The sequence below is a fragment of the Labrus mixtus genome, chromosome 6 (assembly GCF_963584025.1).
Source record: "Labrus mixtus chromosome 6, fLabMix1.1, whole genome shotgun sequence".
In the NCBI taxonomy this organism is placed as follows: Eukaryota; Metazoa; Chordata; class Actinopteri; order Labriformes; family Labridae; genus Labrus; species Labrus mixtus.
This window is the reverse complement of record NC_083617.1, coordinates 25,727,364-25,744,469: the sequence shown is the minus strand read 5'-3', so window position 1 is coordinate 25,744,469 and position 17,106 is coordinate 25,727,364. Positions and strand designations below refer to the sequence as shown.

Below are 17,106 nucleotides of genomic sequence, written 5' to 3'. Positions count from 1 at the left end.
CCCGTGTACAGAGGCTACAGTCGTAGGTTCGAATCCTGCCTCAGCCCTTTGCTGCATGTTGCCCTCCCACTCTCTCCTCCCAATATTTCCTGTCTCTCTTTAGCTGTCCTATCTAATACTGTAAAGGCAATACCCCCCTCCCTCCCCCCCCCCAAAAAAAGAAAAGGAAATATTACAAAAGACAATTTTAAAGATTGAGCGATGGATTTTCTGTGTGAATTAAATCAACCTGACGAGTCAAACTCAAGCACTACATCAATTACACTTTTTTTTTGTTGCTGTAAAGAATTTCTGCTCTGTAAGAGTTTGTTGATGTAAAGTAAAGAAAGTCTAAGAGTGAGGACGAAGAGGACGGACAGGATGGGGAGGGGGGGGGGATGAAGTTGCTCCGTGCCCGCTCGATCTCTGACTGCAGCCGGAGACGTTTAATCTCGATTTAATTTTAAGAGCCATTAACTATAATCACAGCATTAAAATCCATCATTTCACTGACACCTGGTCCCAGAGTGGCCCGTTCCCCGCACGCATGACGGATTGACCCCAGCCCCCCCGTGCTTCATCGCTTCCTTACAAACATGATCACAACACACACAGAATTTAAGTCTAGGGGATTTAAAGTTGTCACAAAACCTGATTCCCAAAGTTTGATACGATACTATTAAAAATGTAATTATATCAATAACTAAGTTTTGAACCCACGTCAAAAACAGAAGTCCTAGACACCAGATGTCGGGTCATATCTTGTTTTTAATCAAAAAGAAAAACTCTGGCACACTCTCTAAATTGTACAAATATGTTGACAACTCTTCTGTACCAAACCCATTTTAAAACTCGTGGTATTAAAAAGTATCAAAGTATCGAGAAGTCTGACGACCTGAAGAGAATTAAACATCTGCATACTCCAAAATAAGATTGACTCGGCCATCTATTTCACTGGATTTATGTGCTTTCACTTTGTAATAGGAGGGTTATCTCCAGCAATAAATCAAAGCACAGAAGAAGAAAAGAGTCGCTCCCTATTGGCTGACACGATGACATCATGATTCGGTTGTTGTCGGAGCAGAGATGATGACACAGATGTTGTCCGGCTCCATTTAATCTGCTGCAGAAACATCATCGACCCTCCCATCCTCCTATCCTCACACACACACACACACACAAACACACACACACACACCCACACACTCAAATGTTGTTGATAAAACAATAAATTACCAAAAAATTCTGTTTTTGGTGCTGTGGTTTTGACATTGTTAGATTTTTACTAGAAACAGATAAATTAGCTAATAATCTTTAATTTTTATTCATTTATATTTTTATATATTATATTTTTGCAGAATATGGATATGTGACGTGTAATCCCAGCGTACATCAGGTCTAGTAATATAAAGACTGAGGTGGGTGGTGGTAGCGGTGGTGGGGGGGAGGGGGGGAGTCAAAGGGCGACGGTAAAAGGTCTGAGGCTCGGGGTGACATTGGCTGACCTTCCACAGGTCAGCGATGGCGTCTCCGCCCATGACAGTGATGAACGGCGGCTACACGGAGGGTCACATCCAGGGGGTGTCAGGAAATATACGCATGCGCCGAATGACTGGGACACACACACACACACACACACACACACACACACACACACACACACACACACAAACACGCACGCGCACACACACGAGGAAGAATAGAAAAAAAGACAGGAGGTACAAAAAAAAGACAAGATGGAGGAAAAAAATAGACCATCAGATTCAATGGAAACTGTAAACTGTAAACCACTACATAAAGAACTCCCCAGTTGTGAGCAATGGAAAATGACGCTCCTATAAAATGTCATATCGGACACACACACACACACACACACACACACACACACACACACACACACACACACACACAATCCAAGTCCATGTCCAACACCCTCCAGCCGCCGTTTCGCGGTCCATCCCGTTTGATTCTCTGACCTTTCTTATATTTCAGCTCAAAGTCCGACCCCCATAAATAATATCATGGCGGGTGATGTTTGCAGGGTTGGTGATAGAAGAGTGCGGGGCAGGCAGGCAGCGCGTGAGGGAGGGGGGGTCGGAAAGGGTGATGGGGGGGTTACACAAAAGCCCTGTGACAGAAATGCACTGTGAGTAATAAGTAATACACACAAACGCTGATTGATTTGAGCCCTGCTGGACACTCACATTTATCTTTATTCCATCATCCAGGGGGGCATTAAATAAAGGGGGCGCCTCATATGTGGGTTTATACGACTGGACAGCGTGTGTGTGTGTGTGTGTGTGTGTGTGTGTTTGTGTGTGTTTGTGTGCTATAAGGTTGCAGCACATGTACAGAGAGCTGTTTCTGTCACTGTCTTCACTCTAATATCTCTCTCAGCTGAAGTAGGAACACAGTGTTTGTGATTTATTCTCGTGGTTAATTAATTAGATAATTAAGTATTTTAAGGGTCTTGATTTTAAATATTCGGGGGTCCTAATGACCCCTAGGCATGAGAAGGTTGGAGTTTGTGTGTTTTACATTTAGTGTGTCATAATAACTCCCACAGCGCTCTTCTACCCTGCCCTCTTCAGTGTTTTACAGAGATCCTGTGACACCGCTGATGCTGTCTGTTACCTCCTCCCATGCTGACACGGCGGTGGGATGACTTGCTCAAACAAGCTCGCCTCTTTCACATTTACATGGAAGACGAGGGGTGACATTATGAAGGGGTAGTGGTTTGGGATATAACGATCTTTCTAATCCCGTTATTTAAACTGATGCTGCCGGTGTTTTTCTGCTCTCTATTTTTACAAGGAGGCTGGCGATCATATCAGCGAGGTCCGGACCTCAGTTGTTAAATAAAAATGTTTTTTGTTTCCAGGCAAGGTAAATCGACCCAGTCTGTAAATTTACATCGTTTTTAGGTGTCGCCGAAGAGCAAGCGAGCACGGCATAGCTGGAGCGTCACATATACACACAGTCAGACATGCACACACACACACACACAGCGCTGTGCTCCCTCGCTGGCTCTGCTGATCCTGTCTCACTCCTGTAACGCCTCTGTTACTACCTCTGAGGACGGTACAGAGGGGGGAATCATTTCATCCCCCCATCATGCCAAAGGGACGAGAAATATCTTGCCTTGAAACAGCAGTCTTAATAACGCTAATATCTCACCTTCTAGACCAGCAACTACTGGAGTCTGGTGGCTTTAAAAAGAGCAGGCTGTTTCTGGTTCATGCAAGAATACAATAATTTTCATAAACCAGTTCAAACTGAACTAAATTGAACTGGTTTATGAAAAGTATTGTATTCTAGCATCATAAAGTAGTGGATCCATTCCACACATCCTGAACCCTATTTGGTCATTTAGACCCCAAAATAAATAACAGATGACTGAGATGAAGAACTACTTGAGTTCCCCTTTAAGAACATATGAAGCAGGCACAGTTTTCTGCTGCAGAGTACAATTTAAAAATCTGATATTTATTCAAAATCCGTCTATATTGAAAAAAAAAAAAAAAAAACATGCTTTCATTCCAACATTATGGTGTCGTTAATGATCTGCTTGCAGCCTCGTGCATCACAGCCGTCACAGAGAACAGCATCCGTGTCACAGGTGTCTCCTCTGGGTGATAAACGCAGAGAGCATTTTACAAGCGATGCCACTTTAAATGACTTCATCTCCTTAACGTCTCGTCCATGAATCAGGTGCCGAGCTTAAATCAAAGCAGGAGAACACGAGGGAAGTTAACTTTCACCGGGGGGCAGAACTTGAAAGTAATCACGGCCCTGTATCAGAGCGCACAACAGAGGGCAGCATGAAAAGTCAATGCTTTTATGGACGCGCTCGCCGTGCCAAACAACAAATACAAACTCTTATGGATGTTGATCTACAGCCTGTCCACGGCCGCGTCGCTCTCTTCTCTTCGGTGTAGAACAATCAATAGCAAGGGCACATTAAGGTCTGGGTCGTATACTTTATTTATATAAGGCAATGACAAATCCTTATGATGCAATGGGTTTTTTTTTGGAGGCGTGTATTACCGCGCCAAACAAATAAATATATTAATGCCCGCTGGGGAGGTGGAGAGATTGACGGAACAACGGGAAACGACAAGCCGCCAAATCCATCACGCCGACCTTTCAGAAGAAATGCACACACTATTTTGTCCACTTCTTTCTTATTCAGCATTTCAATTAATGTCCCCGCCGCTCTCTCCGTCACCGAGGCCATAACTCAGGCCGGATTACGGAAAGAACCGATGTTTTGCATATGGACGGGCTGTCACTTAAATCAGAATCAAGCAGGAAGTGATTTTATCCAATATTTCATGTTATGACACTCGAGTCTGGACACTTTTGAAAAGCTAAGAGAAAAAGCCATCAGGGGCATGATGGAAATGAAAATGGATCTAATCAAAGGAACATGACTCAGGATGAGACGGACTCACTGGATTTGATTTCTGATTGTTTCTGACGTTTAAAAAAAAAAAAAAACCTGCTCTGCACTCAAGAAGTTAAACAACTAGTCGATTATATGAAACGTTAACTACTCCATACTTTGAAAGCAAAGATGGCATACACATGGGACGCCGGTTGAGCCTCATGGTTAGAGTCTGCGCCCCCTGTCAGAGGCTATCCAGCCTCAGCAGGTTCGAGTCCGTCCTCGACATTAGCTGCACGTTATCCCCCAATCTCTTCGTCCGACATCTCTCTTCTCTATCTAATATCTAATTAAGACACAAATGTCACACTAAAAATGATCTTAATGGGGCACTGATGGCCTAGTGGTTAGGTCATCTACCCCATGTATTGAGGCTTAAGACCTCTAAGGGGACGGCCCACGTTCAAGTCCAGCCTGTGGCTCCTTTTCCACATGTCATTTCCCTCTCTCTCTCTCTTCAGTGATATTCATAGGCTTGGTCTTGTCTCGGTCCCGACTCAGTCTTGATCTTGTCTCGGTATCGCCCTGCCTTGGTCCTGGTCTTGACTTTGTCAGGATCCCTACATGTTTTGGTCTTGTCTCTGTATTGATCCCTAGACGTCTTGGTCTTGTCTGGTTCTCGCCCTGCCCTGGTCTTGGTCTTGACTCTGCCCCTAAACGTCTTGGTCTCGACTCGGTCTCGATCCCTAAAGTTCTAGATCTTGTCTGGTTCTCGCCCTGCCTGGGTTTTGGTTTTGACTCTGTCTCGATCCTTAAAAGTCTTGATCTTGTCTCAGTCCCTAAACATCTTGGTTTTATCTCGGTCCCTAAACGTCTTGATCTTGTCTCGGTCTCTAAACGTCTTGGTTTTATCTCAGTCCCTAAACGTCTTGATCTTGTCTCGGTCCCTAAACGTCTTGATCTTGTCTCGGTCCCTAAACGTCTTGGTTTTATCTCGGTCCCTAAACGTCTTGATCTTGTCTGAGTCCCTAAGCGTCTTGGTTTTACCTCAGTCCCTAAACGTCTTGGTTTTACCTCAGTCCCTAAACGTCTTGATCTTGTCTCGGTCCCTAAACGTCTTGGTTTATCTCGGTCCCTAAACGTCTTGCTTTTGTCTCGGTCCCTAAGCGTCTTGGTTTTACCTCAGTCCCTAAACGTCTTGATCTTGTCTTGGTCCCTAAGTGTCTTGATCTTGTCTCGGTCCCTAAACGTCTTGGTTTTATCTCGGTCCCTAAACGTCTTGGTTTATCTCAGTCCCTAAACGTCTTGCTTTTGTCTCGGTCCCTAAGCGTCTTGGTTTTACCTCGGTCCCTAAACGTCTTGATCTTGTCTCGGTCCATAAACCTCTTGGTTTTATCTCGGTCCCTAAAAGTCCTGCTTTTGTCTCGGTCCCTAAGCGTCTTGGTTTTACCTCGGTCCCTAAACGTCTTGATCTTGTCTCAGTCCCTAAACGTCTTGGTCTTGTCTCGGTCCCTAAACGCTTTGGTTTTGTCTCGGTCCCTAAACGTCTTGATCTTGTCTCGGTCCCTAAACGTCTTGGTCTTGTCTCGGTCCCTAAACGCTTTGGTTTTGTCTCGGTCCCTAAACGTCTTGATCTTGTCTCAGTCCCTAAACGTCTTGGTCTTGTCTCGGTCCCTAAACGTCTTGGTTTATCTCGGTCCCTAAACGTCTTGATCTTGTCTCGGTCCCTAAACGTCTTGATCTTGTCTGAGTCCCTAAGCGTCTTGGTTTTACCTCAGTCCCTAAACGTCTTGATCTTGTCTCGGTCCCTAAACGTCTTGGTTTATCTCGGTCCCTAAACGTCTTGGTTTTACCTCAGTCCCTAAACGTCTTGGTTTATCTCGGTCCCTAAACGTCTTGCTTTTGTCTCGGTCCCTAAGCGTCTTGGTTTTACCTCAGTCCCTAAAGGTCTTGGTTTATCTCGGTCCCTAAACGTCTTGCTTTTGTCTCGGTCCCTAAGCGTCTTGGTTTTACCTCGGTCCCTAAACGTCTTGATCTTGTCTCGGTCCCTAAGCGTCTTGGTTTTACCTCGGTCCCTAAACGTCTTGATCTTGTCTCGGTCCATAAACCTCTTGGTTTTATCTCGGTCCCTAAAAGTCCTGCTTTTGTCTCGGTCCCTAAGCGTCTTGGTTTTACCTCGGTCCCTAAACGTCTTGATCTTGTCTCAGTCCCTAAACGTCTTGGTCTTGTCTCGGTCCCTAAACGCTTTGGTTTTGTCTCGGTCCCTAAACGTCTTGATCTTGTCTCGGTCCCTAAACGTCTTGGTCTTGTCTCGGTCCCTAAACGCTTTGGTTTTGTCTCGGTCCCTAAACGTCTTGATCTTGTCTCAGTCCCTAAACGTCTTGGTCTTGTCTCGGTCCCTAAACGTCTTGGTTTATCTCGGTCCCTAAACGTCTTGATCTTGTCTCGGTCCCTAAACGTCTTGATCTTGTCTGAGTCCCTAAGCGTCTTGGTTTTACCTCAGTCCCTAAACGTCTTGATCTTGTCTCGGTCCCTAAACGTCTTGGTTTATCTCGGTCCCTAAACGTCTTGGTTTTACCTCAGTCCCTAAACGTCTTGGTTTATCTCGGTCCCTAAACGTCTTGCTTTTGTCTCGGTCCCTAAGCGTCTTGGTTTTACCTCAGTCCCTAAAGGTCTTGGTTTATCTCGGTCCCTAAACGTCTTGCTTTTGTCTCGGTCCCTAAGCGTCTTGGTTTTACCTCGGTCCCTAAACGTCTTGATCTTGTCTCGGTCCATAAACGTCTTGGTTTTATCTCGGTCCCTAAAAGTCCTGCTTTTGTCTCGGTCCCTAAGCGTCTTGGTTTTACCTCAGTCCCTAAACGTCTTGATCTTGTCTTGGTCCCTAAGTGTCTTGATCTTGTCTCGGTCCCTAAACGCCTTGGTTTTATCTCGGTCCCTAAACGTCTTGGTTTATCTCGGTCCCTAAACGTCTTGCTTTTGTCTCGGTCCCTAAGCGTCTTGGTTTTACCTCGGTCCCTAAACGTCTTGATCTTGTCTCGGTCCATAAACGTCTTGGTTTTATCTCGGTCCCTAAAAGTCCTGCTTTTGTCTCGGTCCCTAAGCGTCTTGGTTTTACCTCGGTCCCTAAACGTCTTGATCTTGTCTCAGTCCCTAAACGTCTTGGTCTTGTCTCGGTCCCTAAACGTTTTGGTTTTGTCTCGGTCCCTAAACGTCTTGGTTTATCTCGGTCCCTAAACGTCTTGCTTTTGTCTCGGTCCCTAAGCGTCTTGGTCTTGTCTCGGTCTTGGGTATGTCTTGGTCTCGGTTACTGTGGTCTTGACTACAGTACTACTTTGAGCATGAGGGGAGAGCAGCTAAACCAGACGGGGCCTCACAGGTTTATTTAATTTTTTAACTCTAAAGTCATGTGGTCCGTGTAGCAGCAAACACAGGTGTAATAATATCACTGTATGACCCAGTTTAAAGACACTTGATTACATTATAAGCTGGAGGCAAAAGAGGAACTTTAGAACAAGAACTTCACAGACAGTTTATTAGTAAAAAGTTTAAAAATCCCGAGAGGACTTCCTCTCATGTCTCGTGCTTTCCACGACTCAAAGACGTTAAACCATCAGAGAGGAGAGAGAGAGAGCAGACTGTGCTCACATTAACGTGGAGCTCGGAGAATAAGGAGCTTTCTTCTCATATAAAACCCCTCAAGGTGATGATTTGATGATTAAAATAGTCGTTCAGAAATGTTATCTTAGACATCTAATCAATGAACTGACTGATTGAAGAAGTTTTATTTATGTTGAGTTTGAAAGTTTTGTTTCTGGTTAAGTCATGGTGAACATCTTGTCCATCCATTCATTATCTATACTAAATTTTTCTTGTTCGGGGTCAAAGGGGACTGGAGCTGATCCCAGCTGTCATTGGTCGAGAGGCGGAGTTACACCCTGTACTGATCGCAAAGCAATTTAGAGTCAGCAGTTAATCTAATGAGCATGTCTTTGGACTGTGGGAGGAAGCCAGAGTACCCGGAGAGAACCCACACATGCACGGGGAGAACATGCAAACTCCACACAGAGAGGGGGACGGGGACTCTAACCAGGAACCTCCTCGCTGTGAGGCAACAGCGCTAACCACTGAACCACTGTACAGCCTGAACATCTTGTCCAAAGAAGAAATCTGAAACTCTGGTAAATTGAGCTCAATTGGAAGTGAAACTACTGATGAATACAAGTCGACAACCATGAATAACTTTGCAACAAGAACACGTTTTCTTCCTTCATGTTGGACAACAAACCGTCCTTTGAGCAACATGATGTCACCACAACAAAAAAGGTCCAACAAGGGTTTTACTTTTAAAGAAAAATCAGTTCTTTGAATCTTTCTTCTGAGATGTTCTGTTTTATTACCCGGTATTGTAATCTGACTCTAGTCAACAAAAACAGACGTGGTAGCCTCGTTGAAGTGGCGAGCGAGATATCTGGGAGGAGCTTATCGACCTCTACAGCAGGCAGGTGGTCAGAAAGGTGACTTCTCTCCTGCAGTGCCCAGATCACCGTCTGTACACAGAGTTTTATCCTCCACCCTACAGAGTTCCTGTAGACTGAAAGGCGTCCGGTCTCCTCTGTACCTGCTGCTGTTTGTTAAATAACTGTTCATTTAAACTCTCAGCTGCTCATTAGACACAGCACTTTCACCGGATGCTGGATGATCTTTGCGGGGCTTTAATGTAGAAGTAATGTTTGATGCCAGAAACATACAAAATATACAAACATATTTCCCCGTGGGGACAATAAAGATATCTTTGAACCTTCTTCAGGCCAGTAAACATGACAAAGTTTGGGATGACATTGGTACACAACATCTTTGATATTTTCCTAATTCTTTCATTTGTTTATGGATCAAACTGTTGACAGATGATTTCAGAGAAGCAGATGAATCAACAGATGAATCTGAAATCTAAATAATCCACTGGACCTTCAGGTGTGTGAACCTCTGGAGTGCAGAGAAATGTGACTTTTTCTGTCTCTTTTAGACACACAAACCAACACACACACCATGATGTCATCAGCAGCCCGCTCAGTGACACTTTATTAATGGTCGACTGTAAAGGTAAGACACGAGCTGAGAAACACGCACATCTGTCTCCCATCATGCACCTGTGCTGTCTGCTGTCACTCTCTCTCTCTTGCTGTCCTCGGACGATCACACACATTAGTCCTCCGCTCTGATTAGCTATGAGGATGTAAACAAGAAACCCGCCCTCTGCCTCTCTCTTTTTTATCCACTTTAAATCATCCTGCTTCCTCATTTCTTAAAACAATTACTCGTCTGCATGACCTGCAGACGATGGACTCGAGCGACTGGTTCGGGAGTCGTGCGCGGCGGTCTGTCCGGTCCGGGATCTGTGTGTAATAGGATTCCTCAAAGCAGCAGATGGATGGCAAATCTAGGCGGTTTCATCTACTAAAAGAGGGCATAAATCAGCGGCGGAGGAAGCGGGGACGAGGCAGGGGTTATCACCAGTCTGCCTCCCTCATGAGAGCTTTGCATTAAAGCATTAGTGAAATTAATTCATCTTTCATAAGAGGTTTGAGCAGTATCTGTGATCTATGATAACAACCAATTTCTCACTACGCAGGAGGAGGCGGCGAGGAGGAGGAGGAGGAGGAGGAGGAGGAGCGGGAGAAAAAATACTCGGCGACCCTGATAGACTACACAAATCTGCTCTTTTTAAATGGGCTAACATTATCTGGAGTGCTGCTCTCTGGAGCATCATCCCAGATTCATATCGCAGCCGGGAAAGAGGCATAAATCACCGCCCCAAACTTTTCTCATCACACACACATACACATACACCTCCTCTCTCTCCCCTCGTCCCTCGCTCGCTCACTCGCTGGTTTGTTTGCTGTTTTTCTCTCCTCGTCCCGTTAAATGCAGAACAATGCTTTGGCTGTAATCATTTTAAACGGCTTCAATCAGTGTAATTGGTTTTAGATCATCTGTGGAATGAGAAAGAGGGGAACCATGAGAGGTGTGTGTGTGTGTGTTAGAGATGTTTGTGAGGGTGGGGGGGGAGTCCTGCAGTGTGTGTGAAAGAGACGGAAATTGGGGGGAAGTGTGTGAAGGGGCCGTATCCGTCTGTTTTGCATATATTTGCAGCGGCGGCCGGCGGAGCATGGTTGACAGATGAGTGGGGAGTGCGGGGATGACACACGGGCGGCCGTGCTCTTTATTACTATATCAGCACAGACATGCTCGGAGCTCAGCCCCCCCCACACACACACACAACACACACACACACACACACACACACACACCAGGAGAACCAGGAAACTGAGACACAGCGCAGGGAGCAGAGAAATGCACCATGGGACACGACGAGGACTTTCTCTGATTCATGATTTAGATTCTTCAGACTGATTTGTCTTTAAATGTGGTGCAATCAAGCAGCAGGACAAATACATCGGAGAGGAGAAGTTGACATACAAGAAAAAAAACCATCAGAAATTCAATGATTCTGGACAAATTTAGGTATAGAATGTTTTTTGGTATAAATCATGAATTAGCTTCTGGGAAAAGAAGGGCTTGGATTAGATTGTTGTGGACTTAATTGTCTTTAAATGCTGTGCGCTCCTGCAGCGGAAAAATACATTAGAGAGTTGAACTTGACAAGTAAGAAGAAACAGAAAATAAAATTGTTCTGGAAACCAGTAAAGTCATCTCTCTCTTTTGTATAAATTGGTTTTTTTTCTACAAATGAGACAGATATTTCTGCAGCAGGACAGAAACCTGGAAAATAATCAAGAGAAGAAGATTCAAAGAAAATACAACTCTGAAGACAAACTAATAAAGGAAACATTTTTTTTTTTGCATGAATGTTGGTTGAACTTTGGCATCATGGATGAGTCAAATAAACAGAAGATCCCCAGATATTCCCACTTTAACTATTAAAATATATAATATTGTTATTCATGATTTTTCACACATCACATTGCGCTTTTATTGATGTTTATTTTTTTTTGCACTGTTTGTAATGTTTAACTTGTGTTCTTCATCCTAAATTATTGATCATTTAGAGGACAAATGTTGAGAATGATCATGAGTGTTAAAACTCTCAAACATTGCATCCTTTTCCTCCACTCTTATGACCTGCAGTGTGTGGCTTTGTGAACAGTGTTTTTGGTGCATTACAGTCAACAGACTGTCGTCTAACTGTGTCTGAAATAAGCAACATGCAAATAGTCAGCCACACCTGCTGCATACCAGGTTGTTTATTTTCATATGAGAGTAATGTCGATTTTCAGCAGCTTGCATCATCAGTAAAAAAAATCAGTTTCTTCTCTCTTGTTATTTGTTTTAAATTTTAAGCAGGACATGAAAAAATCTCAGTGAAAGTCTGGGAATGTACGCTTGTTGACGGGCTGTAATGTTGGACCCTGCACTATACCTCGTCTGTGATGACAATTTCTTTGACTTAATCAGAGGCTCTAATACTGAAGGCGATGTGCACGTCAAATAAAAATCTATCTGATATTTATAGGTATACCTCAGGGAGTGAAATGCAACTTGGCTGTAATGTTGTCTTGCTCATCAGTACTGACCGATGAATAAAGCATCATAGTTGTATTTGTATTTTAGGTATTTTTAAGTATTTATTCATTATTTGTTTTAATAATTTTGCACTCTTGTTTAGTAGAAAATTTATCTTGATATAAGCATTTTTAAACTTCAGTCGATGAAATGTGTTGTGAGAAGAAAAAGGCAAAAAAGGAGAAGCTGTACTTTAATCTCTCTCTCTCTCTCCTGTGAATCTGTCTGTGACACCTTTAAAAAAAGGAATCACCTCCATCTCTCAGCCAGGTGTGTTCATAATCACTGTGACTCACCTCAGGAAAGTAGTCCTGTGGAAACTTCTCCTTCTCCAGCGTGGGGGTGCTTTCTAGTGTCTCTGAGTAGGTCTCCTTGCCCACCACCTTCTTGAATTTCTTGGCTGAGGAAAAGATGAAGAGATGACGGACAGACAGAAGAAATACAGTTTATTTTTTTTACAAACATGAGACTGTGTGCGCTTCAATCTCCTAATACAATCAGACAACTGCACCACCTGCTGGTCAGAGTGAAGAACTGCAGCCTGAGAGGAGAGTGAAATATATTCGTCTCTGTCTCTTCATGCAGGGAGATGAATCAAGCTTTTAATACTGACCCCTGACCCTCACTATATCCAAATATAAATTACTATCATGCCTCAATTTTCATTAAAACTTTAACATAAAGTAACTGGAACAAGCAGGAGGAACACTTTGTCTTTTTACAAACAGTTCAGAGGATGTCTACTGCATGTCAGTCTGTTTCCGAGGTGAAAGGGATTCTGCATATTTCCATTTACAAACCAGAATCTAAGGACGGAGAGTTTTGAACATCTTGGTAGTGATTTTGGTTTTCATACTTAAACTCGTGCGTTCCTCATGTGAGCTCGTGTGTTATCAGAAAATGAATTTAAAAATGACTTGATTTGTGAAGGAAAAGTGGTGTCAATTTGAAGTTGATGAAACATCTGGTCGTTATACAAACTGATAAAATGAATATATGTAAAAGTGTCGCAGTTTTTCATTCTTGAAGAAGATTCTGGCTCCTACAGAGCGAGTAAAAAGCTTCAAACATGAGTTCAGCCTGTGACGGTTAAGTTTATAGGTGACACACGATGTTTAGATAGAGGTGAAATATGGTGCTAAACATTTCTACCGGTATATAGTACGTATGATTTTTGGGTTCCAGGATGAATCCTCCTGCAGGAATCTTAAAGTATCTCATCTCATATCACACATAAATACATGACTGTAGCGTTCAGGGGATTAAACACAGATTTTCACATCTCATGTGTAGAAAAACTCATAAGATTAATATGTGACCAGTCAGTTTTTTATTCTCTAAACTCTGAACTCAATCTGAGCATGATGTTACTGTTTCTTTAAAACACCCAGACTGATCATCAGCTCTCTTTAATAAGCCAACAGTAACTCATTATCACAGAGCACATGTTGATAAAAGTTTGATGTTTGTCTGGATCAGGAGGGGCTGCAAGCTGATCTGCAGTGGATAACATTAGCTCAGTTTTTTGGAGGTCTTTCTATTCTCTAATGACGTTTACAGATTTTTTGGGCCGTCCCAGGTGAAAGATGATCAATCAGCGCAATATCTGTGATCGTGGCTCAGAAATCTTTGACCTGCGTCACACTGTGAGAGAGGATCAAAGATGACCGTTCGATAGCCTGCGACGAATATCTGACAGTCTCAGACATTTAGGACGATCATATCAACCAATAGAAATGCAGCATGATCTGACACACTACCCAGCGTAACCACAGAGACACCAGAGAAACACCAGAGCTGTCGAAAGGAGCTAACCTCACACTAACTGGATTCAGGTAAAAGAAAGTTATGGGATTGTAACACAGAGTAAAGCCTTGTTTGTATGAAATGTCTTCCAGCAGTTATCATGACCGCACCAAGAAGGACAAAACATGGAAGGAAACAGCGACTCAACTCTGATGACGCGTGTTGAATCGCCTCACAGCCCATGATTCACTCTGCACCTCTGGGTGAAGCGTGCATGCATGTCGTACCAAACATTGATATCTGTGTGGCACAGTGTGGTTAGGCTTAAACAAACTGTGATGACTGCTGATAAAACTGTGTTAAAACATGTCAGATGTCTGTGTCTCTGTGGCGAGGCATCATGGGCTGCCAGCTGAGCTGCAGCTAACTTTACATCTGACGTCTGATGACCAGATCAGATAGTTCAACAGGTTATAAATAAACCTTCATTCTGGGGGATGTGACTTGCACAGATAGCAGTAGTTTGTAAAAGTTCAAGCTGAAGCGTCCAGACTCTGTTCATACTAAAAAGAGTCAAAATGGGGGCTAGTGGTTAGTGCACGCGCCACATGTACGGAGCCCGTGTTCCTCCAGGCTGGCAGCCCAGGTTCAGATCCGACCCGTGGCTCCTTTCCCACATGTCATTCCCCTCTCTCTCTCTCTCTGGTTTCTGACTGTATCCACTGTCCTGTCACTAAAAATAAATGCATAAAAACCCAAAAAATAAACCTTAAAAAAGAGAAAGAAGAGTCCAAACATGGGCTCAGCTCCAGTATGAACTGTAGTTTTTATATTTCTGACTTTAAATCAAATCTTTAAACACGTGTGTCCACGTTGACCTCGTGACCCCTCCCCTGCCTGCGCCCTGTCCTTCACTGGGGTGACTGGTGCTAATGCTGACTCTGGTCTAATAGGACTCAAGGCGTCACCACATCTATATCCCTCCTTTAATTAGCGCGGCCGCCGGACCCCGGGGCCCTCTGACACCGCAGGCTGATGAGACCGCCGTAACTGTCCAATAACCCGCCGCACACCATTACTGCAGGCCCGAAATCTTATGAATTAAATCCTAATATTAATAAGCATTACCATTCTGTGGGCCTGCCTTTACATTATCCTCAGAGCCAATCTCGCAGCGCTGCGTTTGATGGAAGCCGGAATAGCCTGGAGATGGTTGTGTGTGATATGCAGGGGTGGGATGAGGGGGCACGACGAGAGGCTTTTATTCTGACACTCTGGTCATAATGTGTGTGTGTGTGTGTGTGTGTGTGTGTGTGTGTGTGTGTGTTTGAGGGGGGACACTTACCTTTGAAATCAAACTGGTGGATGTTTTTCAAAGACTCGTGGATAAAGTAGAAACTTCCGAGGGCCTGAAAGAGAAAAAAACAGGATTTGTTAGATTTCTTTTTTTTTTACTAAGTCTTTACTTAATCTGGATCCAGTCCTCATCCTGCTGGAAGTTCAATTCAGGAAAAAAAAACAGCAACATTTTCCATCATTTTTGCCAAAATTCATGAAGTGCAGGAGCTTCAATTGATGGAATTGTTCCAAAAGCTGAAACCAGTGTTGGAAATGCCTTTAAACTTTAACAGGTAACAAATAAGCTGCTCAATGCACAGATCCAAGACATAAGTTACAAGACTTCCAAATAAATCTACTTGTTTCTTCTCCTCCAAAAAGTGATGTTTTGTCTGCAACTTGTAACAGCTGATAAAGAAGAGCAGAGATTGTAGCTTGAGGTTTAGCTCGTTACATTTCAGCAAGCAGCGTTTTAAAGTCACATTTAAAGGCTGTAATCATTTTAATTGAACTCTAAGACAATCACTGTAAAAAAAGGTCTGTATAGGGACTTAGTTTGGGATCCCAAGGCTCTCCGGTTCAAGTCCCGGTATATGGACCACTGCATGGAACGTGTATGTTGTGGTTGTTAGAGTAGTACCAGTTTACTTCCCTTGAGCAAGGCACAGAGCCCCCGACAGCTCATGGGTGCCCCGCTGTGTACAGCCCCCCCCCCCCCCCCCCCCCTCAGAAACCTCTCCATTAATGCATGTCCATACAGCAGGTCCTGTTTGTGCACAAGTGAGCAGCATGTCTCTCACTAACAGAGTGTGAACCTGCACTTCCCCTCAGGATTAATATCTAACATTTGAAATATATTGGTGGATACAAGCAAAAGTCTCAGAATCACCAAGAAGAAAGATGAATCTCTTATTATTTCTCTCATCATGTCTCCAACCTTTCCAGCCTGTCGAGCATGCAGAGCGTTGACCCCGCAGCAGAGGGCTTCACTAATAAACTGAGCTCTTTAACACACTACACAAATCATCTACACAACAACAGGTGCATGCTGCTCTCAGTACAGTACAGCCCGGCAGCTCACACTCCTCTAATGTGGCGGGTCAACAATCAGAGCTTTCAAAAGCACACATTCAGATGGACTTTTGAACGAGCGAAGATCGACTTCAATAGGCTTAAAATCTTAATTTTCCCTGTGAACAATCAGGAAACTTTCCCAGTCGGGGGACGAGCCAATCAAAGTGTGTGGGAAGAAGAAGGAGTGAGAGCGGTGCGGAGAGGGGATTTGATGCGGTTCACAGTCCGCTACACTGCTTTCTGTCGCCCTCTTTACATTTTAGAGCAAAACGCAGGCAAAGCTCGGCCTCAATCCGCTCTGTCTTTGAGATGGCAGCGGACTCTTAGCTTGGGATAATTCTGTCTCCGTCTGCCCTCAAAGAGAGAGGAGGAGGGAGGAGAGCAACTTTTAGTAAAACATACCTGCAGAAGGAGAGCGCAAACACTTCATTACTGTGCAGAAGTAAAGTTTCCAAGTATTTGTACGTCACCCTTTTTATTTTAGCGCCCATATTTGAACATGAATATCAGTGCTTTTATCATCTTTACATTTTGAAAACAGGTTAAGGTACTCCTGCTTTAAAGGATTTAAAAAAAATCTGTTGTATTTTTTTTCATTTGTGATCTACTTGTCCTGCATTAAGACTGATTTTTAACTTAAGTGCATGAACACTAACTCAAAGAAAAGCCGATTCCTTTGTGTCTCAGTCGGGTCATTTGACACAGGACAGACGTAACCTGGAGAAAACTGGGTGTAAGACAGAGAGACGTTGAGGGAAACCGGAGCGTGGACAAGAGACGTCTAGTCTTAAAGTGAAGCAGCCAACATGGCCGACGCAGGACAAGCAGCAGATTCAGAGCAGAGAGACATTCAACCCTGATTCACAAATCACAAATTCATGGAGCACAGTGACTCTTCATTAGCTTCACTCTGTTTTCTGATTTGAAGTTAAGGTTATTCCAGTTTAATAGTCTCCAAAATACGAGGAGGACTTGGGTTAGCTTTACACACAAACAGCATG

At 43.7% G+C, this 17,106-nt stretch overlaps 1 protein-coding gene across 2 annotated transcripts in view; it reads right to left on the bottom strand.

Moving 5' to 3' along the window:
• Positions 1-17,106, bottom strand: part of LOC132975854 (inositol polyphosphate-5-phosphatase A) — a 183,184-nt gene that overhangs the window by 73,651 nt on the left and 92,427 nt on the right. For both annotated transcript variants that reach the window (XM_061040690.1, XM_061040691.1), the window contains exons 5-6: positions 15,039-15,102; positions 12,244-12,347 (exon numbers count right to left, since the gene is read on the bottom strand). In XM_061040690.1, the coding sequence (XP_060896673.1) occupies positions 12,244-12,347; positions 15,039-15,102 (168 nt within the window). The remainder of the gene's footprint in view (positions 1-12,243; positions 12,348-15,038; positions 15,103-17,106) is intronic.